Genomic DNA, 18,857 nt, shown 5'->3' on the forward strand with positions numbered 1-18,857 from the left:
AACTCTCTGAAGAGCATCCCACACTGAGCCCTCACTCTGTCCCTGTAACCCTGCATTTCCCATGGCTAATTCAACTAACTTACACATCCTTTGACGTTATGAGCAATTTAGCACAACCAATCCACCTAACCTGCACATCTTTGGACTGTGGGAGGAAACCGAAGAACCTGGAGGAAATCCATGCAGACACAAGGAGAACGTACAAACTCCGCACAGTTGCCCGAAGGTGGAATTGAACCTGGTCCCTGGTGCTATGAGACAGCAGTGCTAACCACTGAGCCACTGTGCTGCCCCTATGTAGTACCTATTTGTTTGTTCTCCCCAAATACATTACCTAACACTTCTCTGGATTGAATTCCATTTGCCACCCTTCCACCGACTGACCCACATTATTGATAACATTCTGGAGTCAATCACTAACCTTATCACTATTGACTGCACGTCAATTTTTTTTGCCATCTGCAAATTTCCCAGTCGTACCTCCCATACTTAACTCCAAATCATTAATACGTACAACAAATAAGGAGTCAAAACTGAGCCCTATGAAGCTCCATTGATGACTGCTTTCAATTCACAAAAACATCCATTGACTGTTACCCTTTATTTCCCATCACTGAACCAATTTTGGGTCCAGCGTCTTACAGTACCTTGAATCGATCAGTCTGCAGTATGAAACCAAGCCAAATTCCAAGTAGACAGCATCCATTGCACACCCCTCATCAAGTCTCCTTGTTAATCCAATTAAGTTGGTAAGGTATGGCCTTCCCTTAATAAAGCCATGCTGAGTATCCCTGTTAATAACATGTCTTTGTATATGTCAGTTTATCCTGCCTCTCAGAATTGATTCTAATAATTTGCCCATCATTGGATATGCTATAATTATTTGGTCTATCCCTGACATCCTTTTAAAACAATGGTATATAATTTGCAGATCTCCAATCCTCTAGTATCTTGCTTATAACTAGTGAAGATAGGAAATTGAACCTCAGATCACGTGTAAATTCGCGCCTGCCTTCCTTTGACAGCCTGTGACGCCAATCATCTGCTGTGTTGATTTATCCAGCTTCAAGGATGTCAATCTCTTCAGTATTTCCTCTTGCATTATGCTTGTGGTATTGAATATTCCACATTCCTCATTAACTAGAATGTCTTCATCAGCCATCATCCTTGTGAAGATAGAGACGAAGTACTCATTAAGAACCTTACCAACATCATCATTATTGGTGCAAAAGTTACCTTGTATATCTGCTTGTTCCTACCCTTTCTCATTATGCTATTACACACAATTTACTGATAAATGCATCTTTATATTTTCCATGGATTTAGCTGCTAATATTTTCTCATTGTTTTCTTAATTTTTTTTACTTCATCCCTCTATTTTGCATATTCCTGTAGGCTTTTTATACTATTAAGCCTTTATGAGTCTTACAGGTAGTTAACTAAAAATTACTGTGACAGCAAGACAGGATAGCATGGTTATTCTTCTTTGATTTAACTACTACTGCAATATTTCTTTTTAAGGTGAGACACAGAGGTACAAGAAAAGTATTTGCAATGAAACTACTCAGCAAGTTTGAGATGATTAAGCGATCTGATTCAGCATTCTTTTGGGAAGAGAGGGGCATCATGGCTTTTGCTAATAGTCCATGGGTTGTACAGGTATTTTAAATTTGTTATTACTATCAATACAATTGTCTTGAGTGGCTTTGAAAATATGTGTATAAATCAAGTTTATTTTATCTGAAAATCCTCATATTTAAATTATTACCAATGATGTTCAAAGTGAAAAATAGTTGTCCTAAATCTGAGAGATTAACAAACAATCAAAACCAACTAAAACTGCACAACTGGTCCCAGATTCGTTCCTGATCTGATGGCATTTATGTTATGTCAGCTGGGACATCACTAGTATGGATTAAGAAAGCAAAAATTTACTGTGATACTATGAATGTGCAAAGGCGCTGTGCATTGCTTGAGATAAGGGCAATAGATTTACAATTTTCCACAATTAAATAATCTGATGACCCATTCATGGTTTACTGATGAATAGTAACTACTATCACAACCTACAAAAGGGAAACTGTTGTATGAGACACTCAATGCAGGAAGCTATCTATGGTTTTTGGAGGGAGGAAAGTTGCAAGGCACACTATTTTCAAAGTTAAAAGTTCCAAATAAAACTATTTTCAACCAGACATGCAGATCATGTCTCTCTAATTCAAGAAGATCTTGAACACAAAATATTGTATTAGACGTAATTCATAACTTACACTGCCCTGTATAATGTTTATGTTGTGTGATTTGCACATTTTGGAGTTAATGTAAATATTTATGGAGTGCAGCAATCAAGGATTCTATTCTATATAGATAAAGAGGAATTTGTCCTTCTATTGCACTTCTTGGTTATTCAACTACAAAGATTAACAATTCCAGCTTTACCTCTATGGCAACCATGGCTCAACCAATCAGCACCCTCTTCGTGTGATGTTTAAATTGTTGTTTCCTTTTCAATTTTATTTTCTTGTCTCTCAGCCTTAATTAGTGCAAGATGAAAAAAAAATTACATTGTGTCTTTTTATAGCAATAATCAAGCTTGTGGTTTGAATTTGTTTTTAATATCCCTTCTTGTTTGCAAGGTCTGTGCACAGTTTGATTTGATTTTTGATTTGGTTTATTATTGTCACATATCAATATACTGTGAAAAGTATTGTTATACAGGCATATCTTACCTTACCTAAGTATATCAGGGTAACAGAACAGAATGCAAAATATAGTGTTACAGCTACAGAGAAGATGTAGAGAAAGACCAAGTTTAATATATGAGAGCTCTCTTTAAAAGTCTGATAACAGTGGGGAAGAAGCTGTTCTTGAATCTGTTGGTATGTGTTTTCAAGCTTTTGTATCTTCTGCCCAGCAGATTGATTATGTTGGCTGCTTTCCAGTGAGAAGTATAGAATGAATTAACGGATGGAAGGCTGTTTTGTGTGATGGCTGCATACACAACTCTGTAATTTCTTGAGGTTTTTGAAAGAGCAGTTGTCATACTGAGTTCTGATGCTCTGGATAGGATGCTTTCTGTGGAAGTATTGATAAAAACTAGTAAGAAGTCATTGTGGATATGCCAAATTTCCTTAGTCTTCTGAGGTAGAGGCATTGGTGTGCTTTCTTGACCACCTGCACCATTGATATAAGCATGAGTGTGTTCTCCCATCTGCTTCCTGAAGTCAATGGCCAGCTCCTTCATTTTGCGGGCATTGAGGGAGAGATTGCTGTCTTTACAACATGTCGCTAAGCTTTCTATCTCTCTCCTGTACTTTGTCTCATCATTGCTTAAGATCTGACTTACTTTAGTCATGAATATTTTGAATGTTATCAGCGAGAGTGGTCCGTAGTACTTAGACATTTCACAAAATGTTTAAGATAGTGTGAAGAAGAGATACAGAGTCATGAAGAATTTCTTGAAGCCTGACAACAATCCAGAAATTAACATATTGAACATTACATAGCTAATTATTCACCAGTTCACATTTATTCTTAAATTCCGAGATCTTATTTGAGTGTATGCCAAGAGTTTACAGACATTTTTGTTTCTGTTGAAGATATTTTTCAGTTTAGTACCTTTACTGAGGACTTTTTAATGTGGTACAGAAGAAAGCCACCAAAAGATTAACTCCCTTTCAGGAGCCGGCATTACATTACTAGATTGTGAATAAAATGACACAATAGTCACAGAGTCATCGAGCGACACAGCATGGAAACAGACCCTTCAGTTCAACTTGTCCATGCTGACGCGATATTATATATTAATCCAGTCCCATTTGCCAATGTTTGGCCCAAATCCCTCTAAACCGTCCTATTCATATACCCATCCAGATGCCTTTTAAATATTGCAATTGAACCAGCCTCCTCCACTTCCTCTGGCAGTTCATTCCATACACACATCACCCTCTGTGTGAGAAAGTTGCCCCATAGATCCCTTTTAAATCTGCTCCCCCGTCCCCCCTCCCACCATGATATTTACTTCCTTTTCTTGTTAGCATTCTGTTCTGTTTCATGCTATCATATCTTTTATCATTTAATCACTCTGACCTTCTACCTAATTGCATTTTTGTTCTTTATTCCCTTTTTTCCTTTCTCTTTCCTTTTCATGTAGTGCTACATCTTTAATCTTTTGCCAGTTTTTATGTAAGGTCATTAACTATTGCTGAAAGTAAATAATTATGAAGCTTTTAATTTGAATGCAGCTGGACAAATATAAGAATTATCCATTTCAAGTGCTCTCAACAATTTATACTGCAAGAGCACAGAGGTGCTGATTAGTTTGCAAGTTCACTAATTGGCTGAGGCATTGCCATGAAAATGTAACAGGAAACTCAACAAATTTCTCGGTAATTCAAAATAGGCACAAATCTTGAACATATTTTGTTGGCTGTGTTTGCTGACAGCAGTGCATGTATGCTGTACACCCTTGTAAATCCCGTGTGCACATACAATTGGTTTTGGAGGGATATGGCTTGCGAGGAGATTGGGACAGAGAAGGGAGCAAAGTGGGAACCCAGGTGGAGGTGAAATCAGCGCTCTGGACGAGGGACCAGGGTGAAGGCATGGGTAGGAAGGGAGCCAGGAGACAGGGGGGGTGGGAGAGAACTGGGAGAAAGTCTCCTGGTACCTGGGCCCTCACTTTGCCCAACTGATCTATTCTCTCTCTTTCTTCAGCCATGTTGTTTTCTCTTTTCCATCACTCCTCTGCCCAACCTTGTTGTTTCTCTCCACGCACCCCCCTTCCGAGACCCATTGAGATGTCGCACCTGTTTTGTGCATATGCACAGTGTGGAATTTGCACATGATACAATGAAGCATAGAGTCTGGAGCTATGCACATGTGCAGTTAACCTGCAGTTCTGGTGTCAGCAGGCAATGCCTATTTTATTTGCAGTGAACAGATCCCAATGTATGAATGTATGCCATTGCTAGAAAATGTTTTAGACATGGCTCTAAATGTTTGACTGTTTATGTTGAACTGCTTTTCTTATAGCAAAGAATACAGTCCTGATTGTTCAGCAAATGGTGCCCAATCACGGAATCACATTTGATGTTTTGTTTTGGGTTTTTCAGATGGAAGCCAGTTGTGTACTGTCTTTACATGCCTACTTTACACAACCATAGGAACATGTTGCTTTAATCAGCCAATTGTTGGTGCCTGGTATCTCAGACAATGAATTTCAATGTTGTGATAATCAGAATTTTTGGGGGGGCTGACAGCGGAACCTGTCGTTATAAAATGCCACTCATGTAGACTCATCATTACAGCAATATGAAATTGCTTGCTTTATCTGTTCAAATTTTTAAAAATTTTGCCTTTCCAGAGTAATCTGAGGTAAACGGAGATCTTTGTTGGTTTGAAAGTTGCAGTCTTTGGCCCATTTGTAAGTTTGCAATTTACATAGCAAATAGTGATCTTATCAAGAAAGCTGCATTTATATATTTAGTCAAGGATGAGAAATTTCCACCAAATCTTGGACTTTCACCATTGGGGATTTGGAAATCATCCATTCAGAATTCTTTGATCCAACCTTCGGAAAGTTTTAACAGATAGTCACTTGGAACATGTCGTTTCTCACATATCTTTGTTGATTTCTGACCAGTCAGACTGAAAGCAATCAGAACTCTGTGATACAACTCTGTCAGTTTCATTCAATTTTAACTTGGCTGGCTTGAAAGGCAGCTTAATCCATTTGAGTGTGAGTTACCTGTCAAACTGTAAAACAGCCAATCAGGATGCGCTGTTGGCAATTGTTAGTCTTTGTTTAAAAAGGAACATCAAAGTGACAGTTACTAACAGTGGGAACTGAGTGCTTTGCAATAATTGGAGGTAGGTGAGAGAGAGAAGTAAACAGCTTTTTCTCCAATCATAGGTTCAGTCACTTCCCTCTCTCAGCTGCAGAATCTTCTCCAATCACAATTTGCAGCTGAGACCTGGACAAGTAATTCAGCATTTGGGCACGAAGGAACAGAAGCAATGATTGGTCAGCTCTGGACTGACAGGTTGAAAAGCATTGAGGTCCCTGAGCACCCAGATAGAGAAAGAAGACTTGCAAGGAGAACAAGTAAAAGTTGGAAGTGAGGGGTACATCTTGGTATGATGAAAATTGAAGAGGTCATGAAATAGTGGGGATGAGGAAATTTAAGGAGGTCAGTTGAAGAAAGTTGGAACAGCACGAGCTGCACGGAGAGGGTCTATTGGCTACATCATCTGTTTGGGCATGCAGAATGATTCAGCCAGTCCTTGGTTGCATATCCACAACTAAATATACATTATTACATGTGAGTCTGTGATTGGGCAGCAATTGCAGTAGAATCTTGAATCAACTTGCTAATCATTCAGTACCTTTTTCTCTGTTAATTTAAATTGCTGTGAGGATTTTAAATTTGAAATTCTTGTGTTTATCCTAATGAGTGCATAACAAAAAGTTTTGGCAACGTGTTTCCCTTTACAGCAATACTGAATGTCATGGTCCTGAAGAATAAATTCTTATATCTCATCACAGATGCTGAACATTTCCAGAATTTTCTATTTTCATTTACAGCATGTGCAGAAATTTGTTTTTGATGCAACGTGAGTGATATTCTCATTTGCATAGTATGTAATAGCGATGCTACTCTTGACAATGTGGTATTATGAATTCATAAATGTATTGTTATTCTATAAATAGCTATCCTATGCATTCCAAGATAACCGCTATCTCTACATGGTGATGGAGTATATGCCTGGTGGGGATCTCGTAAATTTAATGAGTAACTACGATATGCCTGAAAAATGGGCCAGGTTTTATACAGCAGAAGTTGTGCTTGCCCTGGATGCCATTCATTCTATGGGTTTCATTCACAGGTAATAAATCATCCTCCGATAGTTATTTTTACTTCTAAATTGAACTGATAACCAAATTTCTTGCAGCTGTGTTTATGGTTTTAATGTCTTATAGAGTGTGTAGACAGATTCACATCACCAGCATGTGTGTGAGTTTTGGTACCACAGTGGTAACATCTTTATCTTGGTCAGAAAGTTGCATGTTTAACTGCTGCTCCAGAGACTTGAGTACGAGCTCCAGCCAACAGTAATGAGGAATGCTGCACTCTCATTGATATCATATTTTGGATGAGACATTAAACTTCGGTCTTGTTTGACCTCTGAGACAGTCGCAGAAGATCCATGACACTACCTTGAAGAAAAGCAGGAAAATTCTCCCTGCTTATCTGTCAATACTTGTACTTCATTTATCCAACATCACTAAAACAGACCGGTTCATTATTATCACATCAATTTTTTTTTCTGGCCATTATCAGCAGTCATATTAATGACGTGACAATAGTGAACAGATACCAAGAAAATGTCATTAACTGTAAAGAGCTTTGGGCCATCCTAAGGTTGTGAATTAAACTGTATTATTTGTCTTGGAGTGCATGTAATTGTGCATGTTGTGTGTACCATGCGTCTAAATTACATGTTTGCAAGAACTTTGATTATTAGCATTTAAGCTACCCTTTTATTTTATTATAAAAGTGTTTTTTTTGCTTTTTTTATCAGAGATGTGAAGCCAGATAATATGTTGCTTGACAAAGCTGGTCACTTAAAATTGGCAGATTTTGGAACTTGCATGAAGATGAATAAAGTAAGTCACCTTATCCCATGTTGGATAATTTGTCATTGAAAACGTGTTAATCTCTAATTTTTTTTCTGAATCTGGCGTTTCAAAGTTTGATGAAGTGACCTGATTTTTTTTCTTATCTTGATATCTGAATTACATAATCAACCATTACTGTGTCTTTGAGTAATACAGGATATATTTATTGCTAAGTGTAATGCTTTCCAAGGATCAGATGACAACGCACTGCTTGTGTTTTAATCACATTTTCCGAACTTGGTGAAAATATCCCAGCTCATAGATGTTTTGTGACTTCTGTATTGATTTGGACTTGCTTAGGAAATGTATTACATCGGATATAGAGCAAAGAAACAGGCCTTTCGACTCAGCCAGTTTATGCCAGTTATGCTGTAATTGAGCATGTCATCTTTTCTACTTTAAATCTACCATCATAACCGTTTATTCCTTTCTTCCTCATGTAGCTGTCTGGCTCCATAAGCAAATGAGAACAGGACATATGAAATAGGAGTAAGATCGGGCCATTTGATCCCACTAGCCTGTCCCCACCATTCAATAAATGCATTACTGATCCAACTGTTGCCTTAACTCCACTTTTCTGCCTACCATCTAAAGCCCTTCACTTCCTTGTAACTGTCCAACTCAGTTTTCTATATGTCACATGACCCAGCCTACACTGCTGTCCGGAGTAATCAAAGATTAACAGCCTCAAGACAAGAAATTCTGGATCATTTCCATCTTAGGCAAGAGACCCAATATTTTGGAACTGTGCCTCCAAATTCTCAGATCCTGCCAAGACTACAATAACTTTTTAAAATCTAACGAGGATAGACTCAACCTTTCTTCATAAGTCAACCCTTTCAACCCAAAATCAACCTTCTCTGATTTGTCTCCAATGCGAACATACCTCAAATAAAGAAATCAAAACTGTACATGTTCTCTGCACCTGTTCTCATCATTCTCTGTATAGTTGTAGCAAGAATTCCCTACTTTCATATTCCATCTACTTTCTAATAAGACCAATATTCCATTTGTCTTCCTAATTTCTTGTTGTACCTACATGCTAACCTCATGTGATTTATGGACACTGGTATCAGGATCTTTCTGTATTTCAAGATTTATAGTTTATCTGCATTAAATAATAATCTGTTTTTCTATTCTTCCCACCATTGTACAAAAATCCATATTTTCCCACATGACGTACCACCTATCAATTTCTTTGCTCATTCACCTAACCTGTCTGAATCCCTATGCAAATTCTGATTCACCCTCCCAACTTGATTTCCTATTTATATTGGTACTGAGATTTGTTCCTCACCCAAGTCATTAATAAAGCTTGTGAATTGATTTGGACTTGTATGAGAAATGTATTACATATGATATGGAGCAAAGAAACAGCACTGATCCCCTGTGGAGTTACAGTTCATCACATGAATATAACCCATTTAAACTAAGTCTGTTTTCTGTCCGTCATTCATTCCTTTATCCATAAGAACTCAGAGCAAAAGTAGGGAATTTAGCCCCTTTGAATTTGCTCCACCATTCAATATGGTCATGGTGGATCTGACATCAGACTCGACTCCACTTTCCTGATTAAAAATATTAAAAATATGTCTATTTTCTCCTCAAATTTATTCAGTGTCCTGTAATCCACCACATTCTGGGATAGTGAATTCTACAGATTCACGACTCTTTAAGAAAAGTAGTTTCTCTTCATCTCTGTTTTAAATCTGTTACCCCTTATCCTAAAACTGCAACCTCTCTTTCCAGATTGACTCATAAGAGGAAATGTCCTTTCTACATCCATGTTGTGGATCCCCTTAGCATCTTACTTACCTCAGATCTTCTCCTAGTCTTCTAAACTTTCAAGAGTATAGGCCTAAACTGCTCAAGCTTACTTCCTAAGACCTCTTATCTCTGAACTCAATCTAGTAGACCTCCTCTGAACTATCTTAGTGCAACTGCATTCCTCCTCAAGGGAACCAAAATTGTATGTTGTATTCAAGGTGTCATCTGACTAATACCTTTTACAGTTGCATTCACTGTACTTTACTACTTTTATCTCCATTCCTTTAGCCAAAAGTCCATTTGCTTTCCTTAATACCTGCTGTACTAGTTTTCTGCAGTTCATGCACAAGGACACCCAGATCTCTCTACACCAAAGCTCTGTAAAGTTTCTCTCCGTTTGGATAATAAGTTGTCTTTCTATTTTTGCGACCAAAATGGATAACCTCACACTTCATTTCTCAGACAATTGACTATAGGAGTTGGGATGTTATGTTGCAACTGTATTGAAAGCTTTGAGAAGCTGGATCGGCTAGGACTTTTGCTCCCTGGAGCATAGACGGTTGAGGGATAACATAGAACAGTAAAGCACAGGACAGGTCCTTCAGCCGATGTTGTTCTGGTCTTTGATCCTAATCGAAAATCAGACTAACCTACATACCCTTCATTGTACTAACTTCCACATGCCTATCCAAGAGTTGCTTAAATGTCCCTAACATATCTGACTCTACTACCACTGCTGGCAGTGCATTCCACACACCCACCACTCGCCGAGTAAAGAACCTACCTCTGACATCTCCCCTAAACCTTACTCCAATTACCTTAAAATTATGCCCCTCGTGATCGACATTTCCGCCATAGGAAAATGTCTCTGGCTATCCACTCTATCTAGCCTCTTAACATCTTGTACACCTATATCAAGTCACATCTTATCCTTCTTTGATCCAATAAGAAAAACCCTAGCTCCCTAAACCCTTCTTCATAAGACATGCCCTCCAATCCAGTTAGCATCCTGGTAAATCTCCTCTGCACCCTCTGTAAAGCTTCCATATCTTTTCTATAATGAGGCGACCAGAACTGAACACAATATTCCAAGTGTGGTCTAACCAGGATACTATAGAACATAACCTCAGTACTCTTAAACTCAATCCCCCTACTAATGAAAGCCAGCACACCATATGCCTTCTTAACAACACTTAAAGAGGTTTACAAACATATTATGTGAGGGGCATGGATAAGGTAAATAGCAAAGGTCTTTTCCCTAGGGTAGGGGAGTTTAAAACTAGAGGCATAATTTTAAGGTGAGGGGGAAAGATTTAAAATGGACCTGAGGGACAACCTTTTTCACATAGAGAGTGATTTGTATGTGGAATGAACTCCCAGAGGAAGTGGTAGATGCAGGTGCAGTTGCAACAAATAAAAAATATTGGACAGGTACATGAATTGGAAAGGGTTAGAGGGCTTTGGAGGCAAGTAAAGGCAAATGGGACTAGTTTAGTTTCGGAAATTTAGTCAGCATGCACAAGTTGGACCGAAGGGTCTGTTTCTGTGCTGTATGACTCTATGCCTATGACTCTATCCACATTTAATTCCATCTGCCAAATTTTGGCCTATCCATATTCAATTGTAAATTTCCTATTCATTTATTGCAACTTACTTTCCCATCCATTTTAGTGTCATATGCAAATTTGGTCATATTCCTACATCCATGTCATTTACAAAGATTGTACATAGTTAGGACCCAGGACCAAATCCTGTGGCACCCCATTTCCTATCAGAAAAATATCCATTTATTCCAACTCTGCTTTCTGTTCATTGGCCAACTCTCTATCCAAGCTTATAAATTACCCCTAGCTCCATGTGATCTTACCTTGTGAATTAGTCTTAAGTGGGACCTTATCAAATGCTTTCTCAAAGTCTAGCTATATTACATCTAGCTATTATCCACTTTGCATGTTACATCTTTGACGAACTCTAGAAAATTAATTAAACCCGATTTACCCTTCATAAAACTATGCTGACTGATGGATTGCATTTTGAGTTTCCAAATGTCCTGTTATTACTTCCTTAATAATGGACTGTAATAAATTCAACAACACGTTAAACTAACTGGTCTGTAGTTTACTATTTTATGCCTGTGTGCGATCTTATAAGGAAGTGTTATAATAGCATTTTTCAAATCTGCTGGAATCTTTCCTGTATCCTAGAAACTTTGGAATATAATAATAATAAATTATTATTAATTAAACTAATATTATAAGAATATTATTAAGCTGGAGAGGGTTCAGAAAAGATTTGCCAGGATGTTGCCAGGAGTAGAGGGATTGAGTTATAAGCAGAGATTGGCTAGGCTAGGATGTTGAGAGGTGACCTTCTGGAAGTTTGTAAAATAATGAGGGTACAGATTAGGTGAATAACAGGTATCATTTCTCTAGGGTGGGGGATTCAAGACTCGGGACCATATTGTTAAGGTGAGAGGAGCAACATTTTTACTCAGAGTGGTTCATGTATGGAGTGAATTTCCAGGAGTAGTAGTGGATGCGGGTAAAGTGAGAATTTTTAAAAGATGTTTGGATAAGTCCATGAATAATGAAAATAAGAAATATTTTGAGGGATATGGGTCAAGTACAAGCAGGTGGGACTAGTTTAGTTTGGGATTATGGTTGGAATGGACTGGTTGAATTGAAGGATCTGTTTCCATGCTGTATGACTCTGTAACTCCTCGACCTCTGCCATCACTTCTTTTAAGATCATAGGATGTAGGCCATCAGTTCCTGGGGACCTGACTGCCTCTAATCCCAATATTTTGCTTGGTAATTTATTCCTAGTGACCATAATTGTTTTAAGTTTCTCCCTTTCTACAATGCGTGCATTACCTGTTACTATTGGGATAATATTAGAGTTCTCCACTGTGAAAACTGAGGCAAAACTTTGGTTAAGTGTCTCCACCATTTCTCTGTTCCCTATTATTAACTCCCCAGTCTCATTCTGCAAGGGATCAACTTTTAGTTTAGCTACTCTTATCCTTTTTGCATACTTTTGCTATCCATTTTTTAATCTTCTGCTATTTTCTTTAATAAATTACCTTTACTCCTTTTATGACTATTTCAGTAACCAGTTGTTGATCTTTAAAAGTATACCAATCTTCCAGCCTGCCACTTGTCTTTGTAATATGGAATGCTTTATTTTTTGTCCTAATGTTATCTTCAACTTCCTTGCTTGGTTATGTTTTTTTTTCTCTCTCTTAGAATATTTCTTTGACAAATGGTTTAGTTGGGAGGAATTGAATATCTCTTGAAATATCTTCTACTGCTCATCAACTATTCTACCTTTTATTTTTTATGCCAGACTACTCGGATCAAATCTGTCCTCATGCCTATGTAATAACCTTTGTTAAACTCCAGAACATTAGTGTGGGACCCCAGTTTCTCACCCTCAAACTGAATTGCTCATATATTGCCTCCCAATATAAGCTTTTATATTTTGCAGTAACTATTTCTATGACAGGAAATCCAAATGCGCTAAATTTATTGAGCCTGCTTTATCCATCATACTTGTGACATCCACGGAGAATTCTAATAAATTTGTGATATTTGTTTTGTATATACTGTGTATGCAGATGCACGCTATTCTCACCAGCCTTTAAATGATAAATTTTCGTTTGAATTCCCTGTTGTAAAATGCTATTATATTATGCTTACATGTTATTATGACAGCCTCTTGTGCTTTTTATTATAATAGGGAACATTCTGTCCATATGCAAAACATTTGATCATTTGAAATATTTTTGAGGTTACCCAGTGCCTTTTCTCGAGAGAAGATCCAGCCTGTCAGTAATGTGCATATCCATTGTTGCGAAGTTGTGTAGAGTACTTGTAGTTGGAAGGCAAGAGGTTAGAATTTGTTTTTAAAAATGATTGGGTTGGAAGGGGGTGGGGAGGAGAGAAGAGTGTGTGGTCCCTTTAAGAAGTGATGTGCTTTTCAAAGCTTGGAGATTTAAAAAAAAGTCTAAGTAGCTGTAGATGCACAGTCAGTTCTGATATTGAAACATATGTATCAATTGGCTCTGCGGCTGGCAACCTAGGCTAGTTTTGATGTTAAGGCAACCAGCTTGAATATTAGCCAATTAATTTAAACCAGGGCCAAACACAATTGAATTTTAATCTGATGGTTTTGGCTACCTCGGTTGTAAAGAAATTAATTGGACATCAAAGGTATAGAAAATGAGGGTATTTTGAAAATCGGGATGAGAGCAACCTTACCTCCACAACACCATGCAACTCTGATTTCGCCCTTGCAAATCTTTCCTCCACTCTTTTCAGTATCTCTGTGTCTTCTTAGTAACATGGTGACCAGTCTTGCCATACTGTAATGTTTCTGAGCAAGATGCTTTACAGGTTTAATATAACTTGCCCATTTTTAAATCTCTCTCTCTAGGCAAAAAACCCAAATCTTGCTTTGCTTTTTTTCAGTAATAGCCTTACTAAGCTGTGGCACAACGTTTAGTGATTGATGTATTTGTATTCCGAGGTTCTTTAGTGCTTCTACCCCATCTAGACTTTCATCTTGCAAGTCATAAGTGACCTCCTTGTTTTACCAATCAGTTTTATCACACATTTATCTGTGATTTGTTAATTATTTGCCGGAGCTGCAAGTTAAGTAATGTCTCCCTGTAATTTGTCACAGTCTTCACTGACTCCTATGAATGTTAGTAATAATTCTTTCTGGCTTACGAAGATCTGCATTTTCATTGTCTTTCTGTCATGCGTGTACTTCTCTTATTTGTTCATGTGTATTCAAATCTAAATTCCTCTGATACTGCAGAAGGAAGGAATGTAGATCTTCTTGTTATGCATGTGTTGGTTAGAAGCTTTTCTCCTACTCCTGTTACCTATATTTATTGCTGGTGCTTATAGTTTATTCATTCATGGGGTGGCAATTATTACCCATCCTTTATTGCCTTTGAGAAGATATCAGCCTCTTCTTTAAACAGCAGCAATCCATTGGGTGCAGGTAGACCTATTGTGCTGATAACGAAGGAGTTCCGGGTTCTTCGCCCAGTGACTGAAGGAATGACAATACGGTGCCAAGTTGTTTGTGACTTGGAAAGGAGCTTGCAATTGGTCATTTTCCCATGTATCTGCTGCCCATTTCGTTGAATGTGGACGTGTTTGTAGGTTTGAAGGGTGTTTGGAGCAAAGCTTGACAAATTTCTGTGGTGCATGTTAGATGATACAGACAGCTGATATTGGGTGCTGGTGATAGAGCAAGTGAATATTTAACATGGTGGGTGGAATGCCAGTTGAACGGACTGCCACTCGAGTGGACTGCATAATTCTGCAGCACTTGCATTCCACACTATTTTATGCAGCGACTGTATTTATGTGTTTGCTCCAGTTAAATTTCTAGTCAGTAGTGACCTTAGAATTCCACATGATGGTACTTCTGTTGCAGTTGTTCTTCTCTCCCTAGATACACTGAAAATGAAGTTCAGGCATTTGCATTTTAAAGTGGTGTATATTAATGATTTTTTTTGTTGGTAATTTAAAATCTGTCTATCTGCTGAAATTTATTCAGTGTCCCAGTGTTCACTTCACTCTGGGGCAGTGAATGCCACAGATTCACAAGCTTTTGAGAGAAGTAATTTGTCCTCATCTTTGTACTATATCTGCCTTAAGTTATGACCTCTCATCCGAGATTGTCCCATAAAGAGTAACATATACTTGTAAATCGCCTTTAGCATCTTGTGTACCTGAATTAAATCCCCTCTCATTCTCCTAAACTTTAAAGAATATTGGCCTAAGCTTATTAATTTCTGCTCATAAGAAAAACTCCTCATCTCTGGAATTAATCTACTGAACCTTCTCTGAAATGCTTCCAATGCAATTACATCATTCATCAAGTAAGAGACCAAACTGTATCGGAGCAACTTACTCGGAGATTCTGGAATCTGCACTGAAAACAAAAAATGCTGGAGTTCACAGCAGGTCAGGCACAGCATCCGTGGAGAGAAAGCAAGATGACATTTCGAGTCTAGTTGACTCTTCATCAGAGCTGATGTGAAGTGTGGAAGGGGTAGCATTTATGCAAGAGTTGATGAGGTGAGGGATGGGGGGAGGTGTAGGTGTGGAGTACTGGGGGAGAAAGGATGTTGATAATTCAAATCCAGTGATTTTAATGACCTCTCATCACTTAATCTGAACTCTTCAGCCTCTCCCTACTATTGCATAAATGCTGCCCCCTCCACACTTCGTGATAGCTCTGTGATGAAGAGCTGTCCATACACGAAATGTTGGCCTGCTTTCTCAGCAAAACTTGTATGCAGCGCTCCAGGTGCTGTCTCACCAATGCCTTGTAAAGTTGCAGCAAAACTTCCCTACTTCTATGCTCTGTTCCTTTAACAATAAATGTCAAAATTCCATTTACTCTGCTTATTCCTGCATATGACCTTTCTGCAATTAGTGCGCAAGGAAACTCAGTACTGAAGCATTTTGAATTTTCTCTCCATTTAAATAGTAAGTTGTCTTAGAATAAATAAGTCGTTTATTTCCAGCTTGCTTGAAGAGGAGCTTAAATGCTGATAAAAACTCACTGTGAAAATTTACAAAATTCCTTCAAGCTTTATACAGATTACTGCCTGCACATCACAATTACAATTATAATCCCCACACTTCACTTTCTATATGTCTCATATTATCTGTTTCCCACATACTTTGTAGGCACTGTTTGTTTCTACCCAAGGCCTTGTTAATCTTGACATTCTTTCTTTGTTAGTCCTTATGTACTTTACAAGCTTATGTATTAATAACAATATGGCTCAATCTTTAACCTTTATTAATTTAACCCCTTCAAAACAAATGATTACTTTTGAAGCGTGGTCACCTTGGTTATGTAAGCAAACCACCAGTTTGCATGTAAGTGACCAGAAATTTTTTTTGTGGTTGTTTGGCTAATTGATTAAGTTTACCTTTTTCATCCATCTGAGCAGACTTCATTCTAAAAATTGTACATTGGACAAACCAGTATTTCTTTATCTTTGGCCTGGAGTGTTAGATTAGATTAAATACTCAATCTTACAATTAGGTTTGAATCCAAGATATTTGTACTTAGGCAAGAGTGCTATTGCAGAACATGAGTTATCACAGCTTTTTCATCTAAATCTTTCATTATTTAAGATTGCATTCTGTACTCTATCATATGAAATCAAACGTTTTTACTTAATGGGAAAATCAGTTAACTCAAGGATCCCTTTTGTTACAAAGATTGACCCCATCATTAAGCTGCCTCAGTTGTTTCCTTCCCTGAGCCTGGACTGTCAAATCATTTTGCCCAAAATTCCTCCCAATTTTGCACCATCTTTTCTATACTTATGTTTTCTCTGAGCTGACTTTTTTGATTGGACCAAACTGATGTTATTCAGACCCGATCCAACTAATTCCTCTCCTAATGGCATTGTGTGTCACCCCACAACAGGTGGTCTCTAGTGGCTCAAGAAGGCAGCTCATTATCCCCTTCTCAAAGGGCAACTAGGGTTGGGCCAGCCAATGACCGATCACAAAATTGGATTTTGAAAAGAAAACTGCTAACCACTCACCTTTCCTTCCTAGCTCTTGTGTGTGCTCACACTATTAATTGTCTTTCTGAGCACACTCAGTTATTAATTGCACTACCATTAATTGTCATGCTTTCAGCTGCTTAAGCCATAAGCTCTGGCTATTTCAGCACCGGCCTAATATCTGTTATGTTCCTTTAGTGTCAAATTTTGTTTCATAATTCTTAATGAAGTTTTAAGATAGTTTATTAAGCTTTATAGGTGCAAGTTGTGCTAGCTAACTATTTTCTTTGTTATTGCAGGAAGGGATGGTACGATGTGACACTGCAGTAGGGACTCCGGATTATATTTCCCCCGAGGTGCTGAAGTCTCAAGGAGGAGATGGTTATTATGGGAGAGAGTGTGATTGGTGGTCAGTTGGAGTATTCCTGTATGAAATGCTTGTTGGTGAGTAATAAAATGTTATATTAAATGCAAATATGTTTGATTGTTAATTATGTTTTACAATTCTGAGTTTGAAACTAAAAATCAGCATCCATAACTGCATATTATTTTGTGTATTACGTTTTGTAGGAAAATGCCAACTTTCTTCAGTAAGATTCAGATTAAGGAGCAGAGTTAATAAGTGCCTTGTGAATGTAAATAGTAAACTTAAGCGATATTAGCACAACCAGTAATACTTTTGGGTTAGTCCTGGGGCAAATCAAAGCTGTCTGGGAAATCATGCTCATTTTAAAATGACTTGACTGGACAAGAGTTCCACTCAACTTGGCATGCTCTGGTGTAGCTTTTGTTGTCCTATAAATTGTCCTTGTACACACTGATTCTCAAAGCTCAAAGTGCACCACAATTCTCATAACTCCATCAGCTAAAATAGTTTTCAAAAGGAAACTTGAGGGTATTGGCTAACCCTATAACAATAAATGCATGTTTTGAACATTTAGGAGTTTTCTTTCAATTGAATGCTTTAATATTAAATCTGTATTAAAATTAGATTTAATTCTCATTAGGTTATCAACAAATATAATCCGTAGAGTACCGTGATCAATTTATATGATTTTGGTGCAGTTAAGCTATTGGTATCACACTTTATACTAATATTTATTCCAACAGCTTGTGCCATTCAGTGGGATTGTGTTGAAGAGTATTGGAATTAGTCATTGAGATGACAGTACACCAGTGAAAAAATATAAATTGTTTATAATCTGCTGTTTTTGTTTCTAATCTGTGGTTAATGTTGATGAAGCTTATAATTGAACTGATCCATAATAATGATTTTTTTTTCTTTGTAGGTGACACACCCTTTTATGCAGACTCACTAGTTGGAACTTACAGCAAAATCATGAATCACAAAAACTCATTGACATTTCCTGAAGACAGTGAAATATCCAAGGATGCAAAAAGCCTTATTTGTGCATTCCTTACTGACAGGTATAAAAAGACAGTAAACTGAGAGGACATTTAGATTAGATTAGATTAGATTACTTACAGTGTGGAAACAGGCCCTTTGGCCCAACAAGTCCACACCGACCTGCTGAAGTGCAACCCACCCAGACCCTTTCCCCTACATTTACTCCTGCCCCTAACACTACGGGCAATTTAGCATGGTCAATTCACCTAACCTGCACATTTTTGGACTGTGGGAGAAAACTGGAGCACCCAGAGGAGTCCCACGCAGACACACGGAGAATGTGCAAACTCCACACAGAGAGTCGCCTGAGGCGGGAATTGAACCCGGGTCTCTGACGCTGTGAGGCAGCAGTGCTAACCACTGTGCCACCGTTCTCCTCAGTATATTATCTTGAAATACAAAATGATTGATCAAATTGATCCAATAGAGATACTAAACAAATGAGTTCA

General features: G+C 37.9%; 1 protein-coding gene across 1 annotated transcript in view; it reads left to right on the forward strand.

Moving 5' to 3' along the window:
* The window catches only part of rock1 (Rho-associated, coiled-coil containing protein kinase 1), a 205,992-nt gene that overhangs the window by 64,970 nt on the left and 122,165 nt on the right, over window positions 1–18,857 (forward strand). The window contains exons 4-8 of the mRNA XM_043688241.1: window positions 1,522–1,659; window positions 6,713–6,888; window positions 7,585–7,669; window positions 17,300–17,444; window positions 18,290–18,428. Coding sequence (XP_043544176.1) covers window positions 1,522–1,659; window positions 6,713–6,888; window positions 7,585–7,669; window positions 17,300–17,444; window positions 18,290–18,428 — 683 coding nt within the window. The remainder of the gene's footprint in view (window positions 1–1,521; window positions 1,660–6,712; window positions 6,889–7,584; window positions 7,670–17,299; window positions 17,445–18,289; window positions 18,429–18,857) is intronic.

The sequence above is a fragment of the Chiloscyllium plagiosum genome, chromosome 4 (genome assembly GCF_004010195.1).
Source record: "Chiloscyllium plagiosum isolate BGI_BamShark_2017 chromosome 4, ASM401019v2, whole genome shotgun sequence".
Lineage (NCBI taxonomy): Eukaryota > Metazoa > Chordata > Chondrichthyes > Orectolobiformes > Hemiscylliidae > Chiloscyllium > Chiloscyllium plagiosum.